The 27812-nt window shown below is 42.0% G+C and overlaps 1 protein-coding gene across 1 annotated transcript in view; it reads right to left on the bottom strand.

Annotated features, from left to right (window-relative positions):
- LOC109873288 (protein EURL homolog) overlaps positions 1–27812 on the bottom strand; it is a 61420-nt gene that overhangs the window by 12006 nt on the left and 21602 nt on the right. The window contains exons 3-4 of the mRNA XM_020464929.2: positions 9647–10180; positions 1957–2019 (exon numbers count right to left, since the gene is read on the bottom strand). Coding sequence (XP_020320518.1) covers positions 1957–2019; positions 9647–10180 — 597 coding nt within the window. The remainder of the gene's footprint in view (positions 1–1956; positions 2020–9646; positions 10181–27812) is intronic.

Raw genomic sequence — 27812 nt, 5'->3', positions numbered from 1 at the left:
GCAAAAATTCCCTGTCTTAGGTCAGTCAGGATCACCACATTATTTTAAGAATGTGAAATGTCAGAATAATAGTGGAGAGAATTATTTATTTCAGCTTTTATTTCTTTCATCACATTCCCAGTGGGTCAGAAGTTTACATGCTACCAAATACTAATTGAGTGTATTGCCTTTTAATTGTGTAACTCGGGTCAAACATTTCGGGTTGCCTTCCACAAGCTTCCCACAATAAGTTGGGTGAATTTTGGCCCATTCCTCCTGACAGAAATGGTGTAACGGAGTCAGGTTTGTAGGCTTCCTTGCTCGCACACGCTTTTTCAGTTCTGCCCACAAATGTTCCATAGGATTGAGGTCAGGGCTTTGTGATGGCCACTCCAATACCTTGACTTTGTTGTCCTTAAGCCATTTTGCCACAACTTTGGAAGTATGCTTGGGGGTCATTGTCCATTTGGATGAAGTTTGGCCATTTGCGACCAAACTTTAACTTCCTGACTGATGTCTTGAGATGTTGCTTCAATATATCCACATCATTTTCGTTCCTCATGATGCCGTCTATTTTGTGAAGTGCACCAGTACCTCCTGCAGCAAAGCACCCACACAACATGATGCTGCCACCCCCGTGCTTCACAGTTGGGATTGTATTCTTTGGCTTGCAAGCCTCCCCCTTTTTCCTCCAAACATAACAATGGTCATTATGGCCAAACAGTTATATTTTTGTTTCATCAGACCAGAGGACATTTCTCCAAAAAGTATGATCTTTGTCCCCATGCGCAGTTGCAAACCGTAATCTGTCTTTCTTATGGCGGTTTTGGAGCAGTGGCTTCTTCCTTGCTGAGCGGCCTTTCAGATTATGTCGATATAGGAGTCGTTTTACTGTGGATATAGATACTTTTGTACTGGTTTCCTCCAGCATCTTCACAAGGTCCTTTGCTGTTGTTCTGGGATTGATTTGCTCTTTTCACACCAAAGTACGTTCATCTCTAGGAGACAGAACGCGTCAACTTCCTGAGCGGTATGACGGCTGCGTGGTCCCATGGTGTTTATACCTGCGTACTATTGTTTGTACAGATGAACATGGTGCCTTCCGGCATTTGGAAATTGCTCCCGAGGATGAACCAGACTTGGAGGTCTACAATTCTTTTTGAGGTCTTGGCTGATTTCTTTTGATTTTCCCATGATGTCAAGCAGAGGCACTGAGTTTGAAAGTAGGCCTTGAAATACATCCACAGGTACACACCTCCAATTGACTCAAATTATGTCAATTAGCCAGAAGCTTCTAAAGCCATGACATTTTCTAGAATTTTCCAAGCTGTTTAAAGGCACAGTCAACTTAGTGCATGTAAACTTCTGACCCACTGGAATTGTGATAGTGAATTATAAGTGAAGTAATCTGTATACAATTGTTGAAAATATTACTTGCGTCGTGCACAAAGTAGATGTCCTAACTGACTTGCCAAAACTATAGTTTGTTAACAAGAAATTTGTGGTTGAAAAATAAGTTTTAAATGACTCCAACCAAAAGTGTAGGTAAACTTCCGACTTCAACTGTATTTGCTTGACAACCACCAGCCACAGCCCTACTCTCGCACAAAAACACACAAAGCAAAAGAGCAACGAGATCAATGCAGGCCAGGGACCACACACCCAGAAATCAAATCAAACAGATTAAGCAGAGGGTGCAGACAGATGACAACGCAGTACTACCAATACATATCACCACCTCAATCTCAAAAACACAACGTCACATCAAAGACACACCAGCATAGAAGAGATGCAAGAAAACACTAATGAGGCACATTCAGTTCCATCTATTTATGGACATTTACAAGCATTTAAAACAAGAGACTTAAAACCAATGCATGCGCTAAAGCACTCCTCTATAGATGATTAATGCAAAGGAATAATTTAGACATCTGTTCACAGTTCACTTCAATCGATGGCTATGAAAGTGTCTCTTACTTTGAATCTGTAGCAGCAGCTGCCCATTCAGCTGGTGGAGCTCGTCCACACTCATTTTAGTCACTGGAAGATAAAACACACAGATTGGGTCACAAAACAAGAGCAAGACAGCATGGCATGTTTGATCAAATAAATGAACCAACTAAAGTAACTTAAGGCACTGGGGGGGGGATTCCGACCCGAGTTAAGCATGCATAAATGGAACGCAATTCCCCTTTTATGCACTTTTCACTCAACACATATTCTGAACTATTAGTTTGGGGTGGATATCAAAGAAATGAAGAAGTCACAGAGGTGTTTACAGATGAACTGTATTCTGACCTTGACTTAATTCCCTCATAATTCCACCACCTTCACGTGCAATAAAATTATGAACTAGGTGGGGCAACCTGTCGGTTCCACATCTACTTACATTTTTTTACTGATAGAAATAACACCATTCTCCATGCACTGATTTACAAATTAATAAGACTGAGTTATTTTTTTAAATTTAATTTTATTTTACCTTTATTTAACCAGGTAGGCAAGTTGAGAACAAGTTCTCATTTACAATTGCGACCTGGCCAAGATAAAGCAAAGCAGTTCGACAGATAAAACGACACAGAGTTACACATGGAGTAAAAACAAACACAGTCAATAATGCAGTATAAACAAGTCTATATACAATGTGAGCAAATGAGGTGAGAAGGGAGGTAAAGGCAAAAAAGGCCATGATGGCAAAGTAAATACAATATAGCAAGTAAAATACTGGAATGGTAGTTTTGCAATGGAAGAATGTGCAAAGTAGAAATAAAAAATAATGGGGTGCAAAGGAGCAAAATAAATAAATAAATAAAAATTAAATACAGTTGGGAAAGAGGTAGTTGTTTGGGCTAAATTATAGGTGGGCTATGTACAGGTGCAGTAATCTGTGAGCTGCTCTGACAGTTGGTGCTTAAAGCTAGTGAGGGAGATAAGTGTTTCCAGTTTCAGAGATTTTTGTAGTTCGTTCCAGTCATTGGCAGCAGAGAACTGGAAGGAGAGGCGGCCAAAGAAAGAATTGGTTTTGGGGGTGACTAGAGAGATCTACCTGCTGGAGCGTGTGCTACAGGTGGGAGATGCTATGGTGACCAGCGAGCTGAGATAAGGGGGGACTTTACCTAGCAGGGTCTTGTAGATGACATGGAGCCAGTGGGTTTGGCGACGAGTATGAAGCGAGGGCCAGCCAACGAGAGCGTACAGGTCGCAATGGTGGGTAGTATATGGGGCTTTGGTGATAAAACGGATTGCACTGTGATAGACTGCATCCAATTTGTTGAGTAGGGTATTGGAGGCTATTTTGTAAATGACATCGCCAAAGTCGAGGATTGGTAGGATGGTCAGTTTTACAAGGGTATGTTTGGCAGCATGAGTGAAGGATGCTTTGTTGCGAAATAGGAAGCCAATTCTAGATTTAACTTTGGATTGGAGATGTTTGATATGGGTCTGGAAGGAGAGTTTACAGTCTAACCAGACACCTAATTATTTGTAGTTGTCCACGTATTCTAAGTCAGAGCCGTCCAGAGTAGTGATGTTGGACAGGCGGGTAGGTGCAGGTAGCGATCGGTTGAAGAGCATGCATTTAGTTTTACTTGTATTTAAGAGCAATTGGAGGCCACGGAAGGAGAGTTGTATGGCATTGAAGCTTGCCTGGAGGGTTGTTAACACAGTGTCCAAAGAAGGGCCGGAAGTATACAGAATGGTGTCGTCTGCGTAGAGGTGGATCAGGGACTCACCAGCAGCAAGAGCGACCTCATTGATGTATACAGAGAAGAGAGTCGGTCCAAGAATTGAACCCTGTGGCACCCCCATAGAGACTGCCAGAGGTCCGGACAGCAGACCCTCCGATTTGACACACTGAACTCTATCAGAGAAGTAGTTGGTGAACCAGGCGAGGCAATCATTTGAGAAACCAAGGCTGTCGAGTCTGCCGATGAGGATCTGGTGATTGACAGAGTCGAAAGCCTTGGCCAGATCAATGAATACGGCTGCACAGTAATGTTTCTTATCGATGGCGGTTAAGATATCGTTTAGGACCTTGAGCGTGGCTGAGGTGCACCCATGACCAGCTCTGAAACCGGATTGCATAGCAGAGAAGGTATGGTGAGATTCGAAATGGTCGGTAATCTGTTTGTTGACTTGGCTTTCGAAGACCTTAGAAAGGCACGGTAGGATAGATATAGGTCTGTAGCAGTTTGGGTCAAGAGTGTCCCCCCCTTTGAAGAGGGGGATGACCGCAGCTGCTTTCCAATCTTTGGGAATCTCAGACGACACGAAAGAGAGGTTGAACAGGCTAGTAATAGGGGTGGCAACAATTTCGGCAGATAATTTTAGAAAGAAAGGGTCCAGATTGTCTAGCCCGGCTGATTTGTAGGGGTCCAGATATTGCAGCTCTTTCAGAACATCAGCTGAATGGATTTGGGAGAAGGAGAAATGGGGAAGGCTTGGGCGAGTTGCTGTTGGGGGTGCAGTGCTGTTGTCCGGGGTAGGAGTAGACAGGTGGAAAGCATGGCCAGCCGTAGAAAAATTATATTGATATATTGATATTGATAATATTGATAAGAGCTAGGTGAATGTGTGAGCCGTTTGGATAAGCGGGTTGAAAATATAAATTACAATTGTTGATCTATTTTACCTTTTGATTGCTAGAGAAATGTGAAACCAATAATGTGGCAGCAAACTGAAGCATATCAACATATCAGCTTTTTAACAGCAACGTTTATGAAATGCTGGTATTATAACCTGAAGGGAAGGAATTTGGAGACCCAAGCTATAGAGCCTCACAGTGAGGTGTCATAATACCCATAAAACCTAGCGGGCAAACAGGGAAATGGTTCCAATCATTTTCCTACCATACATTTCTTCCATACACTTAAAATAAGGGCTGTGTTTCGTGAAGGCTTAACCTGGCGTGACGGTTTGATAACCATGTAAATCTCTCGGACAAGGTGACTTATCAATATATTTGGCTCTATTTACTCAGATTCAAAAATGCTAATTCCTGCAAGCTTCTGCACATCATCTCTAGCTGGCACCTTTGCTAACAGATATGTCACAGTCTGGCTTTTTTTAATGGCGGTTTTGGAGCAGTGGCTTCTTCCTTGCTGAGCGGTCTTTCAGGTTATGTCGATATAGGACTCATTTTACTGTGGATATAGATACTTTTGTACCGGTTTCCTAGAGCATCTTCACAAGGTCCTTTGCTGTTGTTCTGGGATTGAATTGCACTGTTTGCACCGAAGTACATTCAACTCTAGGAGACAGAATGAGTCTCCTTCCTGAGCGGTATGATGGCTACGTGGTCCCATGGTGTTTATACTTGCGTACTATTGTTTGTACAGATGAACGTGGTACCTTCAGGAGTCTGGAAATTGCTCCCAAGGATGAACCAGACTTGTGGAGGTCTACAATTTTTTTTCTGAGGTCTTGGCTGATTTTCCATGATGTCAAGCAAAGAGGCACTGAGTTTGAAGGTAGGCCTTAAAATACATCCACAGGTACACCTCCAATAGGCTAATTGACATCATGTGTGTCAATCAGAAGCTTCAAAAGCCATGACAATTTTCTGGAATTGTCCATGCTTTTTAAAAGGCACAGTCAACTTAGTGTTTGTAAAATTCTGACCCAATGGAATTGTGATACAGTGAATTAAAAGTGAAATAATCTGTCTGTAAGCAATTGTTGGAAATATTACTTGTGTCATGCACAAAGTAGATGTCCTAAACGACTTGACAAGACTATAGTTTGTTAACAAGAAATTTGTGGAGTGGTTGAAAAACGAGTTTTAATGACTCCAACCTATAGTGTATGTAAACTTCCAACTTCAACTGTATGCCCAGACTTTTCACTGTATTTAACAAAAATTGATATTGTGTTAAATTGGGAGTCACCGTCAGTTATTGCCGTATACATTTATAAACTGTCACTTTAGTGTTAGTTTCCTTACATTTTGCATCATTCCATTGTTAGTTTACCTTTCTCTCCTCTTTCACGTTCGTGTGGTTGTTCCTGAGGATCGCTAGCAATAGTGGATCATATTAGGCTAACATATTACAAGTTGTGCAATAATTTGGGGACATGTAGCCTATTTTAATCATTATGGAACGCAGACCATATGTAGCAGCAAACCTGGAGCAAGTTTAACAATGGCTGGACTGTTGTCATCACAGTTCCATGATTAGTGCTGATTATTCAGGTAGATTTTTAGGACTACTGATCAAACCCTATTGTACACTTCTCACCTAATATTTCATGGATTTAACAATTTAATACAGCAACTTTCAGGATGAATCAAACTACTACTTTTGATTCACCAATATATTGTGTGTAAAGGCTCTCCAAACTGAAAAACAACATTCCATCCTCACAGGTACACTTCAACTGTGAGAGATGGAATCTAAAACAAAAATCCAGAAAATCACATTGTATGATTTAAGTAATTAATTTGCATTTTATTGCATGACATAAGTATTTGATACATCAGAAAAGCAGAACTTAATATTTGGTACAGAAACCTTTGTTTGCAATTACAGAGATCATAAGTTTCCTGTAGTTCTTGACCAGGTTTGCACACACTGCAGCAGGGATTTTGGCCCACTCCTCCATACAGACCTTCTCCAGATCCTTCAGGTTTCGGGACTGTCGCTGGGCAATACGGACTTTCAGCTCCCTCCAAAGATTTTCTATTGGGTTCAGGTCTGGAGACCGGCTAAGCCACTCCAGGACCTTGAGATGCTTCTTACGGAGCCACTCCTTAGTTGCCCTGGCTGTGTGTTTCGGGTCATTGTCATGCTGGAAGACCCAGCCACAACCCATCTTCAATGCTCTTACTGAGGGAAGGAGGTTGTTGGCCAAGATCTCGCGATGCATGGCCCCATCCATCCTTCCCTCAATACGGTGCAGTCGTCCTGTCCCCTTTGCAGAAAAGCATCCCCAAAGAATGATGTTTCAACCTCCATGCTTCACAGTTGGTATGGTGTTCTTGGGGTTGTACCCATCCTTCTTCCTCCAAAAACAGCAAGTGAAGTTGAGACAAAAATATAGCTTTTTGGTCTAATCAGACCACATGACCTTCTCCCATTCCTCCTCTGGATCATCCAGATGGTCATTGGCAAACTTCAGACGGGCCTGGACATGCGCTGGCTTGAGCAGGGGGACCTTGCGTGCGCTGCATGATTTTAATCCATGAGGGCGTAGTGTGTTACTAATGGTTTTCTTTGAGACTGTGGTCACAGCTCTCTTCAGGTCATTGACCAGGGTCCTGCTGTGTAGTTCTGGGCTGATCTCTCACCTTCCTCATGATCATTGATGCTTCACAAGGCGAGATCTTGCATGGAGCCCCAGACCGAGGGTGATTGACCGTCATCTTGAACTTATTCCATTTTCTAATAATTGCGCCAACAGTTGTTGCCTTCTCACCAAGCTGCTTGCCTATTGTCCTGTAGCCCATCCCAGCCTTGTGCAGGTCTACAATTATATCCCCGATGTCCTTACACAGCTCTCTGGTCTTGGCCATTGTGGAGAGGTTGGAGTCTGTCTGATTGAGTGTGTGGACAGGTGTCTTTTATACAGGTAACGAGTTCAAACAGGTGCAGTTAATACAGGTAATGAGTGGAGAACAGGAGGGCTTCTTAAAGACAAACTAACAGGTCTGTGAGAGCCGGAATTCTTACTGGTTGGTAGGTGATCAAATACTTATGTCATGCAATAAAATGCAAATTAATTACTTAAAAATCATACAATGTGATTTTCTGGATTTTTGTTTTAGATTCCATCTCTCACAGTTGAAGTATACCTATGCTAAAAACTACAGACCTCTACATGCTTTGTAAGTAGGAAAACCTGCAAAATCAGTGTATCAAATACTTGTTCTCCCCACTGTATGTGTAGGCCTATGTTAGCAAATGTTGTATACAAAATATAGTGAAACATCACACATAATGTATAAACCTATTTCAATTGGAGTAGGACAACCCTGCTGGAGGTCTGCTGGGTGTAGCAGGGTTCTGTTTCAGCCCAGCATTAACACACCAGGATTCAACTTATCAAATCTAAAGAGTTCATAATCAAGTGTGCCATTGCTGGGCTGGAATAGAAGTCTGCTCACCCAGTAGATCAGGGATCAGTGGAGCAAGGTTGGCCACCGCTGGTATGGAGTTTTTTGGTTCACCTGAAATTATGCTTTAGTAATAATAGCTTACATGTTACTACTCAATTATCCATTGTTATTTAGACTAAGATGTCTCATCTTTACATACAAGTTCACATATGTGTAAATTTTGAAGCGATGAAGTGTTGATTCTTTGAAGTGAAGTGAGTGTTTGAACTTGTTTTAATTGTTAATCTATTATCAATGTTGATTAACCACATCACAATGCTGCAATAAAGAGGGGAAAGGGTTCTGTCTCTAACGTGTCGGTGTTGTAGTCGAAAATTAGTCTAGTTGTAAGATCCTTTTTGTCTAGTTGTAAGATCTCCAATCTGTTTTATTTGATTGTCTCTCTCAGTATATGAGCTCTGTGAATCCAATCTGCAGCTTATCATATGGCATGCATCAATAAGCCTACAGAGAATAGCTAAACTCACACGTTGTTAAACTAAACTAAGCTCTCAATTTCAACTGATACCATAACAATAGACAATGTATAGGAGGCCAACCATATACCAGACGCTGTACATGCCTTTTAAGCACTGACATAATATTCAGTGCCACTCCAATCCTTGTCATTTAGTTGCAGTATATGAAAATAAGGAGATGACAATTAGGCTACTGGAAATCAGTATTATAGGTAACATTTAATGAGGTTAATTTAATTTATTTGAGGCAAAATTGCATTTCCCTTATGGACACAGTACATGGTTGCTCTATGTATCACTGACCCTGGATAAGCTAGCAACTGGGCGAACACAGCTAACGGTTCAGATCAATAATATGCTTATTCACATTTTGTTGGCTATATAGTAACTAGCTAGCTAGATATACCTCGGTCAAAACGAACCTCATCGTGGCTAGCTACTTGTCCCTCATGCTAGCCTTTACAGCCAAATATCACTTCAGAAAGGTCAAAATATTGATATGGCCAGCATTGTAGACAATTTCTCCCCTCTTGCTGCAGCTTTAGCTCATCTCAAAATAACAGTGAAAGGCTGTGAAAACCAGTGTGCGGCAAAAACATTCTGAAATGTTTTGTCACCCGTGCTTGTTTTGTTGAAAATGTTTAGTCCTCACACACTGTTGCTCCTACAGCACTAATCTGGTGAGCATCTTTGGAGCACCACCCAAACAAGACATTTGATTGGTTTGACGTGTTGCAAGACGTCACATATTTACGGCGCGTTCTGACCCCTCTTTAGAGGATTTCTTCCATGGAACTTCCCCAGGCTTCCCATTTTAGGGAAGCCTAGTTCACGAGGAGCCTATAGAGGCTCAGAAACCAGCTAAATAACAATCTGGCTATATAATGATGCACTCTTTCCGCGAGGCTCCATCTAGCCACGCTTATGCTACACCAATACAATGCTTTTAATCCATGGGGTGGGGGGGGGGGGTGAACAAGAACACACTTCTGGAGAACAGAGGAGTAGAGAAAATCTGACCTGTGGTGTTTTAGGAAATGAGGAAGGCTAATTATTGTTAGTGGTGTAAAGTAAATGAGGCTGAAAGCGAACTCACACTCGTCTCTGCTGTGACCATTGATTGAATGCAGTGTCTGGTGGTCTCCTCCAGAAGACTGGCTGTGGCTGCGGTGAAGATCGCCCCTCCTCCCTGTGACCCCCCACAGGGCCCCGAGGCTGCGCCCGTCCTCCAGTAGCCCCAGCTCCTCGGCCGAGTGGCACTCCAGCATACTCGTGGCGTAGTCCGGCAGCCCTCCTGCCCCAATCCCCTGGTTCCAGCGTGGGGTGTAGCGGGGCACCTGGGCATCCGACTGGGGCAGTAGTTTACGGTCTCCATTCTGGCTGTAGCAGAGGAGCTGGTGCTTGCCCCCCCGACGGCCAGGACTCCCCTCTGAGCTGACAGAGTCTTTGTTCTGGGCGTACTGCACAATGCGGCTGATCTTCTGGCTAAGGGCCAGCTTCATGCCCTCGTAGGGACTGCGGGAGACCTTGGAGCGGGACAGCTTCTGGTTGGCAATGAGGTGGTACTTCTCAAAACACTCCCGGTGGCCCCGTAGGGATTTTGTGTGCAGGAGGGTGGCATGAGACACACCTGGAGGGAGTGAGCAATCAGTTAACGAAGACAGTTACATGTTCTGTTTAGCAATCAATGAAATATGTATATCAAAGCATTGGATACATTTCTAGGAAACAGAGGACTAAGAACTGAAGTGAGGTACTGTTGGCTTTGCTCTTTTTTCAAATACAAGCCACTAAAGATATATTTTTTTGTCATACATTTTTACCCCCTTTATTGCCCCAATTTCGTGATTACGATCTTGTCTCATTGCTGCAAATCCCCAACAAGCTCGGGAGAGGCGAAGGTCGAGGCCTGCACTCTCCGAAACATGACCTGCCAAGCCGCACTTCTTAACACGGAAGCCAGCTGCACCAATGTATCGGAGGAAACACCGTTCAGCTAACAACCGGAGTCAGCCTGCAGGCACCCGGCCCGCCACAAGGAGTCACTAGAATGCGATGAGCCAAGTCCCCCTGGCCAAACCCTCTCCTAACCCGGACGACACTGGGCCAATTGTGTGCCACCCTATGTGACTCCCAGTCACGGCCGGTTGTTACACAGCCTGGGATCGAACCCCAGGCTGTAGTGACGCCACAACACTGCGATGTAGTTTTATTTATTTTATTTCACCTTTATTTAACCAGGTAGGCAAGTTGAGAAAAAGTTCTCATTTACAATTGCGACCTGGCCAAGATAAAGCAAAGCAGTTCGAAACATAACAGAGTTACACATGGAGTAAAACAAACATACAGTCAATAATACAGTAGAGATATAAGTCTATATACACAATGTGAGCAAATGGTGAGAGAAGGGAGATAAGGGCAACAAAAAAAAGGCCATGGTGGCGAAGTAAATACAATATAGCAAGTAAAACACTGGAATGGTAGATTTGCAGTGAAAGAATGTGCAACGTAGAGATAGAAATAATGGGGTGCAAAGGAGCAAAATAAATAAATAAGTTGGGGGAGAGGTAGTTGTTTGGGCTAAATTATAGAAAGTCTATGTACAAGTGCAGTAATCTATGAGCTGCTCTGACAGCTGGTGCTTAAAGCTAGTGAGGGGGATAAGTGTTTCTGGTTTCAGAGATTTTTTCAGTTTGTTCAAGTCATTGGCAGCAGAGAACTGGAAGGAGAGGTGGCCAAAGGAAGAATTGGTTATGGGGGTGATAAGGTGGGACTTTACCTAGCAGGGTCTTGTAGATGACCTGGAGCCAGTGGGTTTGGCGACGAGTATGAAGCGAGGGACAGCCAACAAGAGCATACAGGTCGCAGTGGTGGGTAGTATATGGGGCTTTGGTGACAAAACGGATGGCACTGTGATAGACTGCATCCAATTTATTGAGTAGGGTATTGGAGGCTATTCTGTAAATTACGTCGCCGAAGTCGAGGATTGGTAGGATGGTCAGTTTTACAAGGGTATGTTTGGCATGAGTGAAGGATGCTTTGATGCAAAATAGGAAGCCAATTCTAGATTTAACTTTGGATTGGAGATGTTTGGAGAGTCTGGAAGGAGAGTCTAACCAGACACCTAGGTATTTGTAGTTGTCCACATATTCTAAGTCAGAAACGTCCAGAGTAGTGATGTTGGACGGGCGGGCAGGTGCAGGAAGCGATCGGTTGAAGAGCATGCATTTCGTTTAACTTGTATTTAAGAGCAATTGGAGGCCATGGAAGGAGAGTTGTATGGCATTGAAGCTTGTTTGGAGGTTAGTTAACACAGTGTCCAAAGAAGGGCCAGAAGTATACAGAATAGTGTCGTATGCGTAGAGGTGGATCAGAGACTCACCAGCAGCAAGAGCGACATCATTGACGTACACAGAGAAGAGAGTTGGTCCAAGAATTGAACCCTGTGGCAACCCCATAGAGACTGCCAGAGGTCCGGACAATAGGCCCTCCGATTTGACACACTGAACTCTGTCTGAGAAATAGTTGGTGAACCAGGCGAGGCAATCATTTGAGAAACCAAGGCTATAGAGTCTGCCGATGAGGATGTGGTGATTGACAGAGTCGAAAGCCTTGGCCAGGTCAATGAATACGGCTGCACAGTATTGTTTCTTATCGATGGCGGTTAAGATATCGTTAAGGACCTTGAGCGTGGCTGAGGTGCACCCATGACCAGCTCTGAAACCAGATTGCATAGCGGAGAAGGTATGGTGGGATTCGAAATGGTCGGTAATCTGTTTGTTGACTTGGCTTTCAAAGACTTTAGAAAGGCAGGGTAGGATAGATATAAGTCTGTAGCAGTTTGGGTCAAGAGTGTCCCCCCCCTTTGAAGAGGAGGATGACCGCAGCTGCTTTCCAATCTTTGGGAATCTCAGGTGACACAAAAGAGAGGTTGAACAGGATAGTAATAGGGGTTGCAACAATTAGAAAGGGTCCAGAATGTCTAGCCCAGCTGATTTGTAGGGGTCCAGATTTTGCAGCTCTTTCAGAACATCAGCTGACTGGAATTGGGAGAAGGAGAAATGGGGAAGGCTTGGGTGAGTTGCTGTGGGGTGTGCAGTGCTGTTGACCGAGGTAGGGGTAACCAGGTGGAAAGCATGGCCAGCCGTAGAAAAATGCTTCCTGAAATTCTCAATTATAGTGGATTTATCGGTGGTGACAGTGTTTCTTATCCTCAGTGCCGTGGGCAGATGGGAGGAGTTCTTATTCTCCATGGACAGTGTCCCAGAATGTTTTTGAGTTAGTGTTGCAGGAAGCAAATTTCAGCTTGAAAAAGCTAGCCTTGGCTTTTCTAACTGCCTATATATATTGGTTTCTAACTTCCCTGAAAAGTTGCATATCACGCGGGCTGGTCGATGCTAATGCAGAACGCCATAGGATGTTTTTGTGTTGGTTAAGGGTAGTCAGGTCTGGAGAGAACCACGGGCTATATCTGTTCCTGGTTCTAAATTTATTGAATGGGGCATGCGTATGTAAGATGGTGAGGCAGACCTGATTCTACTAATTATCTGCACAACAAGACCTTAACTAGCTGAATCAGATATGCTAAATTAGAGTTGGACCGAAAACCTACAGGACAGTAGATCTCCAGAAAAAACGTTGGGCAGCCCTGGTCTTGGGGATAGTGGGCTTCTGAACCAGGGAGAGAGCAGAGCTGGGGAGAGAATTACCCATCTTAAATGGACAGATACCCACTAGGCTGAATTTTGTCTCACAATCTACTCAATATCTAAAATGGCTTTTCAAAGATAGGCCAACACTGCATTTTAGGTTCACAGAATTTGTAAAATAAGACCAGTCAAGTAGGCTACCATCTTTGCAAAAATAAAAGCTTTGACCCTCCTTTTTAAGGACATTACTTAAATCCTTCTGAAGAATCTCATTGAGTAACTATTTAAGAGAAGTTGCTCTGCTGTGGTGTGTGCACTCCAGAGTGAGGGTATTTGAGTCATAATAACAGAGCCTCCCAGCTTCCTCAGAGGGAGAGGATCACCTGGGATACCACAACATTTCCTAAACTCAGACTGCAAGAGGTTATTCACTCTCTAACCCACTTAACACAGAAGAAATGCAGGAGAATTTACCACATATACCACACCCAAAGTTTTTTTTTTAACCCACCTTAAAGTAACCTGGGGGCAGTGTTGTGGACTGACAATGGTATAAACACTGAATGCAGTGTGTGAGAACAAGTTAGCAAGCAAGCTAGTGGGTGTGTTTGTACAAGCATTGTCTTCAGTCCTTTTCCTCCTGGCCTACATTTCTATCACGCAGACAGACATGCTGGAACATGAAACTAGGGGATTAGTCAACATCAAGACACAGTGAGAGGCAGTAAAGCGGATGCTCGTTAGGTAGGTTCACTGCAAACACACCTCTAGGAAAGAGAGATGTAAAAAGGCATATGGCCACCAAATGACTAGCCTATTGCACTAGGCCTATACAATAACTCTAAATATGCAAAGTGAGAATTCAGTCCATATCAGTCATCAGAAAGCATTAGCCTCAAATTTAAGAAAAAATATTTTTTTAAAGTGAGAGCGCAAACTAAATCAGGTCAACATGATCAGGCCATTTCCTGGTGTGTTACATTAATGTCAGGGCCAACAACAGGAAGACACACTTAACTAAAGCCATATCCCAGACAAAGAGGAAGACCTTCAGCCAGCCTAGCTCACTCGCACGCACAGTGAGCAGCTTGGCTGCCTGTAACAAAATAGAGAAAAGCAAACAGGAAAGCATCAAGTTGTTCAACGCCGTAAGATTGAAGACACAATAGCTGACTTGCTTGTGTTAAACCAACCCCATGACACACAAGGTAAAGTAGAAAAAAATAAACAAGCATTCTGTGTTTAAGAACAATTTGGCCTATACAATCATTCTGTGTGTGTGTGTGTACCCTGAGCACTGAGACAGCTCTGTGGTGGATTAGTTTTATATACTTGAGGCTTGGAAAGCTGACCTGGGACAGTGTTGTGTGTGTCGCTGGCTACAGAACATTCCTTAACCCAACCTGCTCAGCAGTTACCAGGGTCTCCATAAGCCGCCCAGACAAGAGCAATGCCTTAAGCCCAATCAGATAAATCAGGCATTGACTACGGACGGGTCTGTCCCATTTAAAATAAAAAATAAAATAAATAAATAGTCAAATCACAGGCCCACAACCAGAGCAGTGTACCAGCCCAGAGCTAAGCAGCTATGGATATTGGCTAGCAATACTCTTTGTCACACAAACACCATTCAGCGGTGAGTAAACGACTCAGACAGTGGCAGTCAACTCGTCAGGGAAATAAGCAGCAGCATAACACTGCAGATGATGAGCAACAGGCTTGTGTGAACACAGAACACTGGCCTGTGAATCATCGTTTTGTTAGCTTTAGCACATCTCCGGTTCAAGCCGTTTACCTGGCCTTCAGAGAAACAAAGCCACAGAGCAGCCTCATCATCCAAGCATTGTGTTAAACATTCACCATGCCGTCAGACTCCTGTTTTGAATGGTGTCTGAGCATAAGCATAGATAGCAGAGGAACGATCAGTGAGTAACTCCTGTTTGGATTGAACGCTTTCTAAGTAAAAGCTAAAAAGAAACCATATTTAGGGCAGGTAAATATTACATGAGGAATGATCTGTCATCATGCTATATGGTGAGTAAGTAACTCCAACCCGAAATGCTACAGCTAATCCCAGAGGCTAAGGAAGCAGAGAGAGACATGATCCATTCAGAATTCTGCGTTTTTACACACTGGATTTATTTATTACACAGACATTTTTTTTTTTTGCATTCTGAAAAACACAGGTGTACTGACCATGACACTCAATGTTATTATTTAAAATAGACTCACTGGGATTATCCGAAAAGTTGCATCCAAAACACACTCTGTCTCTGCGGCAGTGCAGGACAGGAGTGTGTGGTGGAAGATATTGTCAGTGGCATTTTTGTTGCTAGGTACTGTATGTTTAAACCGCTGGAATTCTGAAGGAAAAAAAGCTTGAATAATTGGAATGGCTAGCCAACAAACAATGACAAGTCAATTAACACAACAAAAAAACATAAAAAGTTTCTTTAACACCTCCGCAAATTGAAATGAAAGTGAGGCAGAGTGCGACAGACGGAGACTGTGACCGAGAAAGTGACAGAGATCGCAGCAACAGAAACAGCTAGGGTAGAAGAGAATGCTGTAGCTAATGCTAATCTCCCACAGAAAAGGAAAAAGTAGTACATGTTTATGTGAGAAGTGTGGGAAAAAATAATTCCTTCACCACAGGCTGCGCAACCTATTAGAAAAGTGCATAAAAACGCCATGCAGAACGACCACAGGGATGCAGTATTGCTTCAGACCGTAAATGTTTTGTAGTAACATTGGAAGAGGCAGAAAAGTAAACAGACGACTCCAAAACTGTGCAACTGCGGACTATATACTGTACGGCAAAAAAGGAAATAGCAGACAGCAAGTTTCCAGTGTTGATAGAGCTACAAAAATAAAAGCGTCTGCCCTGCCATTCAGTCGAGTACCACCTACACACATCACTTCAGCATTTGCGCAAATGCAAAATGCCATCGGTCAAACTAACTGAGAAGGGCATTCAGGAAATACAGAGTCCGTAAATTGGAATAATCAGAGTTAAAATCTGTGACAGTTGCAGTCAAAAAGAAACTTGATGTTTGTGAGGTATGTGCATGAGGGCCAGGCGAACACTGTTCTTAGCAAATGTAATGATACCGCATGGAGATGCCAAAACAATCACAAATGCTGTCCTAGCAACATTCCAATCCAAGGTTATCGATTTTAAAAAGGTGATGGGACTGGGCAGCGACAGGTCAAGTGTCATGACTGGAAAAGGCACAGGGGTGGGTCAGAGAATGCGGGAGAGAAATCTGTACCAGCTCAAAGTGCACTGCGGTGCACATCGTGTTGCACTTGTGTCCTTCCACACATCAAAAGGCACAGAAAATTGCCTTCACAGCAATAACCCATTTCTTGCTGGATTTGCTTCCAATCGTGGACAAACTGAACCTGTTTTTCATAAATAAAATGTGTCTCTTGCACACATCAAGCCGATGATTGCGGCAACCAGGACCGCCCTACCATATACCTCAGACAACATGGGCGTGTATGAGCAACAGCTCATAGATGAGACTGCTGCCAACCCCGGTTACTACAAAAGCCACAAACTCCTCTTCAGCGGGGATGGCAAAGTGTGCACGCAAAGACTCGCACCTGATCCACAGCCTAAATGATAGATTCGCAGAAGATGATCTAAGACATCTCTTGCATGGAAAAACTTTTAAACCCTGCCAATCTACCCAACAATGACCGAGACCTTACCCAGCACGGAGCTCCTGAACTCGACTAGTCTATGCAAGATCTACATATATATTCTACCGATGTCCAAACTGTAGTCTGGCTTTTTTATGGCGGTTTTTGAGCAGTGGCTACTTCCATGCTGAGCGACCTTTCAGGTTATGTCGATATAGGACTAGTTTTACTGTGGATATAGATACTTTTGTACCGGTTTCCTCCAGCATCTTCACAGGGTCCTTTGTTGTTTTTCTGGGATTGATTTGCACTTCTCACACCAAAGTACGTTCATCTCTAGGAGACCGAAGGAGTCTCCTTCCTGAGCGGTATGACTGCTACGTGGTCCCATGGTGTTTATACTTGCGTACTATTGTTTGTACAGATGAACGTGGTACCTTCAGGAGTCTGGAAATTGCTCCCAAGGATGAACCAGACTTGTGGAGGTCTACAAAAAAAAAGTCTGAGGTCTTGGCTGATTTCTTTTCATTAACCCATGATGTCAAGCAGAGAGGCACTGAATTTGAAGGTAGGCCTTGAAATATATCTACAGGTACACCTCCAATTGACTCAAATGATGTCAGAAGCTTCCAAAGCCATGACATAATTTTCTGGAATTTTCCAAGCTGTTTAAAGGCACAGTCAACTTAGTGTTTATAAACTTCTGGCCCACTGGAATTGTGATAGTGAATTATAAGTGAAATAATCTGTCTGTTAACAATTGTTGGACAAATTACTTGTGTCATGCACAAAGTAGATGTCCTAACCGACTTGCCAAAACTATAGTTTGTTAACAAAAAAAATGTTGGGGGAAAAAGAGTGGTTGAAAAATGTGTTTTAATGACTCCAACCTAAGTGTATGTAAACATCCGACTTAAACTGTATGTGGTAATGGAGTAGGAGCCTGAGGGCCCCAGGAATGGGGATCCATAATAAGACAAATATAATAAGGCAAATGTCGATAAGAATGTGGTAAAAAATGTGGCTGTTTGAAAGGGAACCATAAACATTTTCCAATTCCTTTTTCAGGCAACACACCGCACACCGTATTAGTAATACACTCCCTTGGTCCCAAAGAATCAGACTATGCCCATAATGACAAGCTATAGGTAACTGCTTTCCTTTCTGCATATTGTTTCACTCAACCCTGTTTGTGTCTGTGTGTAGGCCTACATTAGGCAAGGACATTCGATCCTTGACACAGTTTCGGAGTCGTCGGGGTAGGAGGTTGGTAGTGAAAAATGGTGCAGGGGTCATGGTGATATGTCTAAATAGAGCTTGCATGGCTGTCAAGAGAGCTAAACCTGGAGAACAGACAGAACTCACGTGTGTACAGTACACCATACATACTGGTCACACTTTAGTCCTGCTGCTACACTACTGAGTGGTGGAGGGGGAATATGAGGGACTTTTAACCAGTAGGGGTGAACAGAAACTACTTGTTAATACGGTGAGTTAAGCAGTTACCTTTTAAAATTCTGTTGCATTGCCTTCATATAAACTGAGTATGCAAAACATGCTCTTTCCATGAAATAGACTGACCAGGTGAAACTATGAGCCCTTATTGATGTCACTTGTTAAATCCACAGGTTAACCTTTCTGACGCAGGCGTTCCGCTATCAAACCACCTCGACAACATCCAGTGAAATTGCAGAGCGCCAAACTCAAAATACAGAAATAGTAATAATAAACATTCATAAAAAATACAAGTGTTATACGTCGGCTTAAAGATGAACTTCATGTTAATCCAGCCGCTTTGTCAGATTTCAGAAACGCTTTACGGCGAAAGCATACCATGCGATTACCTGAGGACAGTGTCCCGCATACAAAATCATGAAAAACATTTTCCAACCAAGCAGATGAGTCACGAAAGTCAGAAATAGCGATAAAATAAATCGCTTACCTTTGAAGATCTTCATCTTTTTGCAATCCCAAAGGTCTGTTACACAATGAATGGTCATTTTGTTCGATAAAGTCCTTCTTTATATCCCAAAAAGTTGGCGTGTTTGATTCAGAAATACACCGGTTACAACTCGCCGAACATGCCTACAAAGGATCTAATAAGTTACCTGTAAATTTGGTCCAAACATTTCAAACAACGTTTCCAATCCAACCTCAGGTACCCTAAAATGTAAATAATAGATCAAATTTAAGATGGAATAAGCCGTTCCCAATACCAGAGAAAAACAGGGTGCACTCTCATTCACGAGCACCAAAAGACCTGAGTGACACTTAGAAAGAACACAACTACTTCTTAATTTAAATTTTAAAAAACATTGAACAATTTCTAAAGACTGTTGACATCTAGTGGAATCTGGGTCCTAATAATTTGGCTTCCCCATAGAAAAGCATTGAAAATCCTGGATGGATTGTCCTCGAGGTTGCGCCTGCCAAATCAGTTCTGTTATACTCGCATAGATTATTTTAACGGTTTTAGAAACTTGAGTGTTTTCTATCCAATACTACCATGCATATGCATATCCTGGCTTCTGGGCCTGAGTAACAGGCAGTTTACTTTGGGCACCTCAGTCATCCAAACTTCCAAATACTGCCCCCTATCCCTAAGAAGTTTAAAGAAGGATTTTTAAGCCTTCAGACAATTGAGACATGGATTGTGTATGTGTGCCATTCAGAGGGTGAATCAGCAGGACAAAATGTTTGGTAGTAGGTGCCAGGGTATGGTAGTAGGTGCCAGGCACACCGGTTTGAGTGTCAAGAACTGTAATGCTGCTGGGTTTTTCACACTCAACAGTGTATCCACCACCCAACATGACACAACTGTGGCAAGTAATGGAGTCAACATGGGCCAGCATCCCTGTGGAATGCTTTCAACATCTTGTAGAGTCCATGCCCGGATGAACGGAGGCTGTTCTGAGGGCAAAAGGGGAAGCAACTCAATATTCTTAATGTGTTCCTGACATTTGGTATACTCAGTGTATATGGCTATATATTTAGGCAGGTCAATCTAGATAGAGCTTAACAGCATATGGTGCAAATTATTAATGAATTAGCCTAAATATTACTGTATTCCCAAAACATAGGCCTATTAATGCTTTCATAAAGGCCTTTTGTCCAAAACTGGAATAAGCGCTGAAACCTGTAGATTACTTGACCACTCCAAAATAAATACCCCAAATGCCAAAACTGAAAGCCATTTGTGCTCAGTGGGGGGTGGAATAGTGGCTCTGGGATCAGCTATAGCAAAGTCAGCACGTTTCTCTATCTCCAACACCCCTGTTCAGATCGGCTACACGGAGCTGCCAGGCTGCCACAGCCCTTAACATAATCAGAGCTGTTTCCACCTCGAGGTGAGGAGTTCAGCCACAATGAGCAGGCCGTTTAGACCAGAGACCAGCACAATGACCCCTAACAGCAGCACAGTGGCAGCTTCAACTTCATCATTCCACTGCATTGTGTCTGACTCAGATCTGCTGAGCCCCTCTCTTCGTTCTCTGGAATTTCCCCCTGCCCTTTTTCATTCTCATGATGTCAGCTGTGTGCGAGTGTGTAACGTCACTAGCCTCAGCAAAAATTCCATCTCCGTTATGTAACGGAATGAAGTGGAAGGAATGCTGCTGCTGTTCATCTGAACCGCGGTCTGTTTCTATAGTCTTCGAGAGAAGATTGAGGTCACATCACACCTGTGTGATAGACAGGAGGACAGGACACATAACAGCCCTCAGGTTAGATAGGGGGACTCTGAGGTGGTTACGCTGTCTCAAGAGCCTGAGGCCTGTCAGCTCCAGGGAAAAACAATCTCTGGTGTGAAACTGATGTATTCTGACTCAAGAGCATCAGGTTAAATCTTCAAAGAATCTTCTGAAACAGCCCCAAGGGTCGCATTAGAGTTGAAAAATCTGCATTTAGATAATGCAGAAAATCTGTGTTTTAAACCATTTCACCTGTACTTTATATTGATAGTGAACCGTGTTTTTTTTTTTTTGCTTTAGAGTGATCAGGGGCATGCAACTATAGTTTTCCTTCACAGAAAATACATTAGTGCAACATTCGGCAGAAAACAACATTTCATCAGATGACAACAGAACTGCAATTTGGCTAGCAGCCGCACAAGTAAATTCACTTTTTTTTATTTTTTCTAATGTTTAGAAAGAACGCAGCTAGCTATATTTCCTAATGTTTTGCTTGAAGTTAATCTAGCATTTTACCAGAGAAAAGTAAGCTACATAGAGAAATGTACAGGTGAAAAGTAGCTACACATCAGTCAGAGCTAGGGCTCGAAATGAAGGGTGTCCTGTCGTCAAAACAGAATTTGGGACAGTTGAGGGACGATAAGTGGTTCCATACTAAAATGTTTAAACACAAAGACGAGGCTGATGAAACAGATCAAAACATTTAGCTTAAAAGTTGATAAACTATGATTAACTCACATTACAAGCGCATCAATGTGTTCACTCGTCTCAGCCATATGAGTGAATATTACAAAATGCTATTACGGGAGAACATTTCTAAAACGCGCACCCGATGCGAGCAGTTTTTAATAATGCAACAGAGACGGATATACAGCCTAATGGTAGAAACTTACAAAGAGTGAATATCTGAAGATGCAACAATAGGATTGTGCCTTAATGCTTTTGGACAGTAGAATAATACATTCTGGTTTCAATGGCATATCAGGAAATCTTAAAGAATTCGTTTTTTTTTTTTATCTGCTTTTCTATTTTGGCTGTAGGCTATTAAAAGCAAGAGAAGATAAACTACGTAAAACATCCAGGTTTCAAACAATGATATGGCTGACTAGACCTCACACATGTAATTATTTATGTTATGGAAATGTATAATATTAGAATATCATTCCAATGTTGGGAAAATAGGCCTATTAGAATGCACATTTTACTATCTCCCAGTCTGTGGGTGAGCGGAGGTTGCGTGTGCCTGGAGTTGCTGTGATATTTGCATTGTCTGTAGGCTATGGCTAGTTACTATGGTATTCTAGAGAATATGGTAATCTCTTCCTGGCCACGAACCGAATGCACACTTTAAAATGTGTAAATTATTTTGGCCTCCCGCTGCAACACTGCCTGGCTGGGGCTGTGCGTGCACACGTGAAGAGCTGAGTGACAGAACTTTTATGCCTTCTAAAAATGTAGTTAAATTTACTTAACGAAAGTCAACTGAAGTAAGACTTTGTTTTGTTCACAAGCTAGGTAGTTTTTTTAATGTTTGAGTTTCTACTGCTAGGGAAGAGAAGCAACGTGGATACTAGTCAGACTCAATCTCACAGGCACAAACATGACTTGTTTCCACGCTAACCTCCCAATGTTTCTCATCTGTGATATTTTGGTTAAAAGACCCCGGTCACAAAAAAATGAAATTAAACAATATACCACATTACGTCTTACTTGTAATTAGGGATGCACAATATATTGGTGAACATATCGGAATCGGACGATATTAGCCAAAAATGTGTAGGTACATGACGTAATGACGTCACGTAGCATTCCTAACCTAGCCCACAATGTCTGCGGTGTGGATCGAGCAGTCAACAAGTCGAGCAGTCATTTGAAAGAGTAAGAAAATTTCAGCGAGACAACTCAAAAGGTTAAAGCCAAGATAACGGAATTCATTGCCATTGACAATCAACCGTTCTCTGTCGTGGGTGATGTTGGCTTTCATGGACTGGTCGAGCACTGGTACACACTACCAAATACGCTATTGTTCAGATGTTGCCCTACTGGAGTTACAGTAATAGCGTCACTGCTATTAACTTCTTTGCGATAGGGGGCAGCATTTTCACTTTTGGATGAATAGCATGCCCAGAGTGAACTGCCTCCTACTCAGTCCCAGATGCTAATATATGCATATTATTATTATTAGTAGTATTGGATAGAAAACACTGAAGTTTCTAAAACTGTTTGAATGATGTCTGAGTATAACAGAACTTTATATGGCAGGCTAAAACCAGAGAAAAAATCCAAACAGGAAGTGGGAAATCTAAGGTGTGTAGTTTTTGAACTCACCCCTATCGAATACACAGTGGGATATGGGTTATTTTGCACTTCCTAAGGCTTCCACTAGATGTCAACAGTCTTTAGAACGTTGTTTCAGGCTTCTCGTGTGAAGGGGGGCCGGATGGGAAATGTTTGACTAAGGGGCCTGCCAGCAATCTCGTTCTCAGTCATGCGTATTTCACATGAGAGGTATGTCATTACATTGCTTTTTTACAGACAATGGAATTCTCCGGTTGGAACATGATTGAACATTTATGATAAAAACATCCTAAAGATTGATTCTATACTTAGTTTGACAAGTTTCTTCGACCTGTAATATAACTAACTTTTTGTCCGACTGGAGCTGAACGCAATTTTGGATTTGTTTACCAAACGCCCTAACAAACTACGCTATTTGGACATAAATTGACAAATGATGGACATTAACAAACAAAACAAGCATTTATTGTGGAACTGCGATTCCCTGGGAGTGCATTTTGATGAAGATTATTAAAAGGTAAGCAAATAATTATAATGCTATTTATGACTAATGTTGACTACCCAACATGGCGGATATTTCTCTGGCTGTTTTGGGGTCTGAGCGCCGTTCTCAGATTATGCTTTTTCCGTAATTATTATTATTTTTTAAATCTGACACAGTGGTTGCATTAAGGAGAAGTGTATCTAAAGTTCCATGCATAACACTTGAATTTATCAACATTTATAATGAGTATTTGTGAATTCATGTGGCTCTGCAATTTCACTGCATGTTTTGGAACTACTGAACATAACACGCCAATGTAAAATAAGATTTTTGGATATAAATATGCACTTCACCGAACAAAACATACATATATTGTGTAACATTTTTTTTGTCTCATTTATTTAACCAGGTAGGCTAGTTGAGAGCAAGTTCTCATTTGCAACTGCGACCTGGCCAAGGTAAAGCATAGCAGTGTGAACAGACAACACAGAGTTACACATGGAGTAAACAATTAACAAGTCAATAACACAGTAGAAAAAAAGGGGAGTCTATATACATTGTGTACAAAAGGCATGAGGAGGTAGGCGAATAATTACAATTTTGCAGATTAATAACACTGGAGTGATAAATGATCAGATGGTCATGTACAGGTAGAGATATTGGTGTGCAAAAGAGCAGAAAAGTAAATACATAAAAACAGTATGGGGATGAGGTAGGTAAAAATGGGCGGACTATTTACCGATAGACTATGTACAGCTGCAGCGATCGATTAACTGCTCAGATAGCAGATGTCAGCGATTTTTGCAATTCGTTCCAGTCACAGGCAGCAGAGAACTGGAACGAAAGGCGGCCAAATGAGGTGTTGGCTTTAGGGATGATCAGTGAGATACACCTGCTGGAGCGCGTGCTACGGATGGGTGTTGCCATCGTGACCAGTGAACTGAGATAAGGCGGAGATTTACCTAGCATGGACTTGTAGATGACCTGGAGCCAGTGGGTCTGGCGACGAATATGTAGCGAGGGCCAGCCGACTAGAGCATGAAGTCCTATGAGTGTCATCTGATGAAGATCAAAGGTTAGTGATTCATTTTCTCTCTATTTGTGCTTTTTGTGACTCCTCTTTGGCTGGAAAAATGGCTGGATTTTTCTTTGAGTTGGTGGTGACCTAACAATCGTTTGTGGAGCTTTCGCTGTAAAGCATTTTTTAAATCAGACACTGTGGCTGGATTAAAGAGAATTGTATCTTTAAAATGGTGCCTAATACTTGTGTGTTTGAGAAATTTGATTTATGAGATTTGTTGATTTGTATTTGGCGCCCTGTAATTTCATTGGCTGTTGGCGAGGGGTTCCGCTAGCAGGCGGAACCCCGACAGGTTAACTTCATGGCATACATATGTCATGACGTTGGCCTGGAGGTAGGTTTATGACAGTCATAAATACCTCCTCACCCCTTTTTCCTCCCTCTACCCTACTGATGTGACATTTGAAAATCCCTTGGTTAACAGAGATTCTGGAAACATCAGAAGGTGTAGGGAAATTAACTATATTCTGGTAATCTGACCAATTGAACATATGCGGTGGTACTTAATGAATATGATGTCAGTTCGGTTGTCATCTGAAACATTCTCATCAATGATAGGATGACAAACTCTACAGTGGAAAGTCTGCACAGTGTAGTTATCGGATTCACATGGAATTGTGGTTCAATTTAAATGCTTGAATATAAAATTATTGGTGAAGAGCTGAAATGTAATTTTAGCTTCCAAATGAGAGATTTGGGTTTTCATAAGGTTAGGGCTCTGCTCAATCAGTGGCTCGCCCCTGTGAAGAGACATGGGTTATAAAACTTTTCAAACACACCCTTCTCGCGCCACTATATAAAGCCTTGACAAAAATGTAACCTCCTGTTCCAAGTACGTGAGGTCTGCAGCCTCTGCGTTAAAAGGACTAACATGTCAACTACAGAACTAAGCCAAACACAGCGTGAGCTTTGGTTGCGAATGGTATGAACTCTTATTCACTACAGAAGTGATACCTCCTAGCCGTTGAGTTAACAGCAGCTGCAAACGCGGGCTAGGAAAGAACAGACAGAGTATCCCGTCTACCACACAACGACGTTACTACAACGTATCCAATTGACCACCGGAGACATTCTTCAAAGGACAGAGGACTCTGTTTGGCAACACGACCTTCCATCTACCACCAACCTACCGAAGCGCAGCTCGGAGTAAATATTTATTGCATTTTTGGTGGTAATTTAGAATGCATAAGATACTGTATTTACGATAGAACAGCTTCTCCCTTTGTCCCTCAGTCTTCCCGCTCTTTCACTCAAACCCAGCCCCTTTTCTTGTGTGTAACCAGCTGTCATATCCGTTCCGCCCGCTAGGGACGTGTTCCTTTATGACGCTATTTGTAATCAAGGTATAATTCATTGTGTATATGTAATTCTGTGTGATTAGTTAGGCATTTAGTAAATAAATAAACCCAATTTTGTATTGCTGATTCAACTTGTTAGCCAGGGTTCGTGAAGATAACCAAGAATTTAAAACTTTCAGATGAGACTGAATTAAAAGATGACGATTAATATTGATTGCTATTGATGTAAAACATTAATAGGTCTTTAAGAGTTTATTCGGAAGATAACAGCTCTATAAATATTATTTTGTGGTGCCCTAGTTAATTACATTTACATGATTAGCACAATCAGGTAATATTAATTATGGAGAAAGGATTTTATAGAATAGCATGTCATAGCCAGACACGACACATACTAAGGAACGTCCGGCTTTTTGCGTGTCAAAGAAAATACAGTAGCACTGTCAAAGCTGTAGAAAAAGTCTACAAACACCGGCTACAAACTATGTGCTTACAATACTGCGTTGGTAAATAAAGCATAATTTGTTCAACAGCAACTTCTGGGGTAGCTAGCTTTGGCTTGGTACCTAGCTAACACCAATACAACCAGCCTGAAAACAATGACCAGTAGAACCTGCAGTCATTTTCATTATTCTTAGCAATGATTTAGGAATCCTTGTGAGTAAGTATTAGCTAGGTTGCCACTTGTTGATCGCCTACTGAAATTGAACTTCAGTTCATGAAAATAAATAGCTAGCCAGCTACTTAACCCTGTTGCCCAAAGCTAATGTTATCAGCAGCCAGCTAGCTTCTTCTGGCTAGTGAGGCTCTACCGGACCGGGTTGTGTGTTTGCCTTCAAAATAAAAGTATGTAATTGACAGTGACGAAAATGAATACAAATAGTAGAATTATGCCATACTTTTATTTTGAAGGCTAACGGCAAAGTCCACTATTGTGGCTAATCCTTATTGTGGCGAATCCTTATTTGGCTAGCTTCACAGATGGGCACAACCATCATTAAGCAAATAAGAACCATCTTTTAACTTCTTCGATATAGGGGGCACTCTTAATTTTTGGATAAAAAAACGTTCCAGTTTTAAACGAGATATTTTGTCACGAAAAGATGCTCGACTATGCATATAATTGACAGCTTTGGAAAGAAAACACTCTGACGTTTCCAAAACTGCAAAGATATTGTCTGTGAGTGCCACAGAACTCATGCTACAGGCGAAACCAAGATGAAATTTCAAACAGGAAATGCCCCAGATTTTGAAGGCGCTGTGTTCCAATGTCTCCTTATATGGCTGTGAATGCGCCAGGAATGAGCTTACACTTTCTGTAATTTCCCCAAGGTGTCTGCAGCATTGTGTCGTATTTGTAGGCATATCATTGGAAGATTGACCATTTTACACTACATCTACCAGGTGCTCGCTTGGTGTCCTCCGTCGCAATTATTGTGTAATCTCCAGCTGCGTGTATTTTTCCATTTGCTTCCGAGGAGAAACCCAACTGCCACGAATGATTTATCATTAAATAGATATGTGAAAAACACCTTGAGGATTGATTCTAAACAACGTTTGCCATGTTTCTGTCGATATTATGGAGTTAATTTGGGACAAAGTACACGTTGTAATGACTTAATTTTCGGGTTTTTTTCTTAGCCAAACGTGATGAACAAAACGGAACGATTTCTCCTACACAAATAATATTTTTGGAAAAAATGAACATTTGCTATCTAACTGAGAGTCTCCTCATTGAAAACATCCGAATGATTTTATTTGAATGCTTTTCTTGTTTTTGTGAAAATGTTGCCTGCTGAATGCTAGGCTTAATGCTATGCTAGCTATCAATACTCTTACACAAATGCTTGTGTAGCTATGGTTGAAAAGCATATTTTGAAAATCTGAGATGACAGTGTTGTTAACAAAAGGCTAAGCTTGTGAGTGAATATATTTTTCATTTCATTTGCGATTTTCATGAATAGTTAACGTTGCGTTATGGTAATTAGCTTGAGGCTATGATTACGCTCCCGGATACGGGATTGCTCGACGCAAGAAGTTAAATTAGGATTATTTTAGATGACACCTAGCTATATAGTTAGCTAGCTAACTTTAGTTACTAAAACAGATTGTGTC

The sequence above is a fragment of the Oncorhynchus kisutch genome, linkage group LG28 (assembly GCF_002021735.2).
Source record: "Oncorhynchus kisutch isolate 150728-3 linkage group LG28, Okis_V2, whole genome shotgun sequence".
In the NCBI taxonomy this organism is placed as follows: Eukaryota; Metazoa; Chordata; class Actinopteri; order Salmoniformes; family Salmonidae; genus Oncorhynchus; species Oncorhynchus kisutch.
The sequence above is the reverse complement of the archived record's forward strand: the minus strand, read 5'-3'. Positions and strand labels throughout refer to the sequence as shown.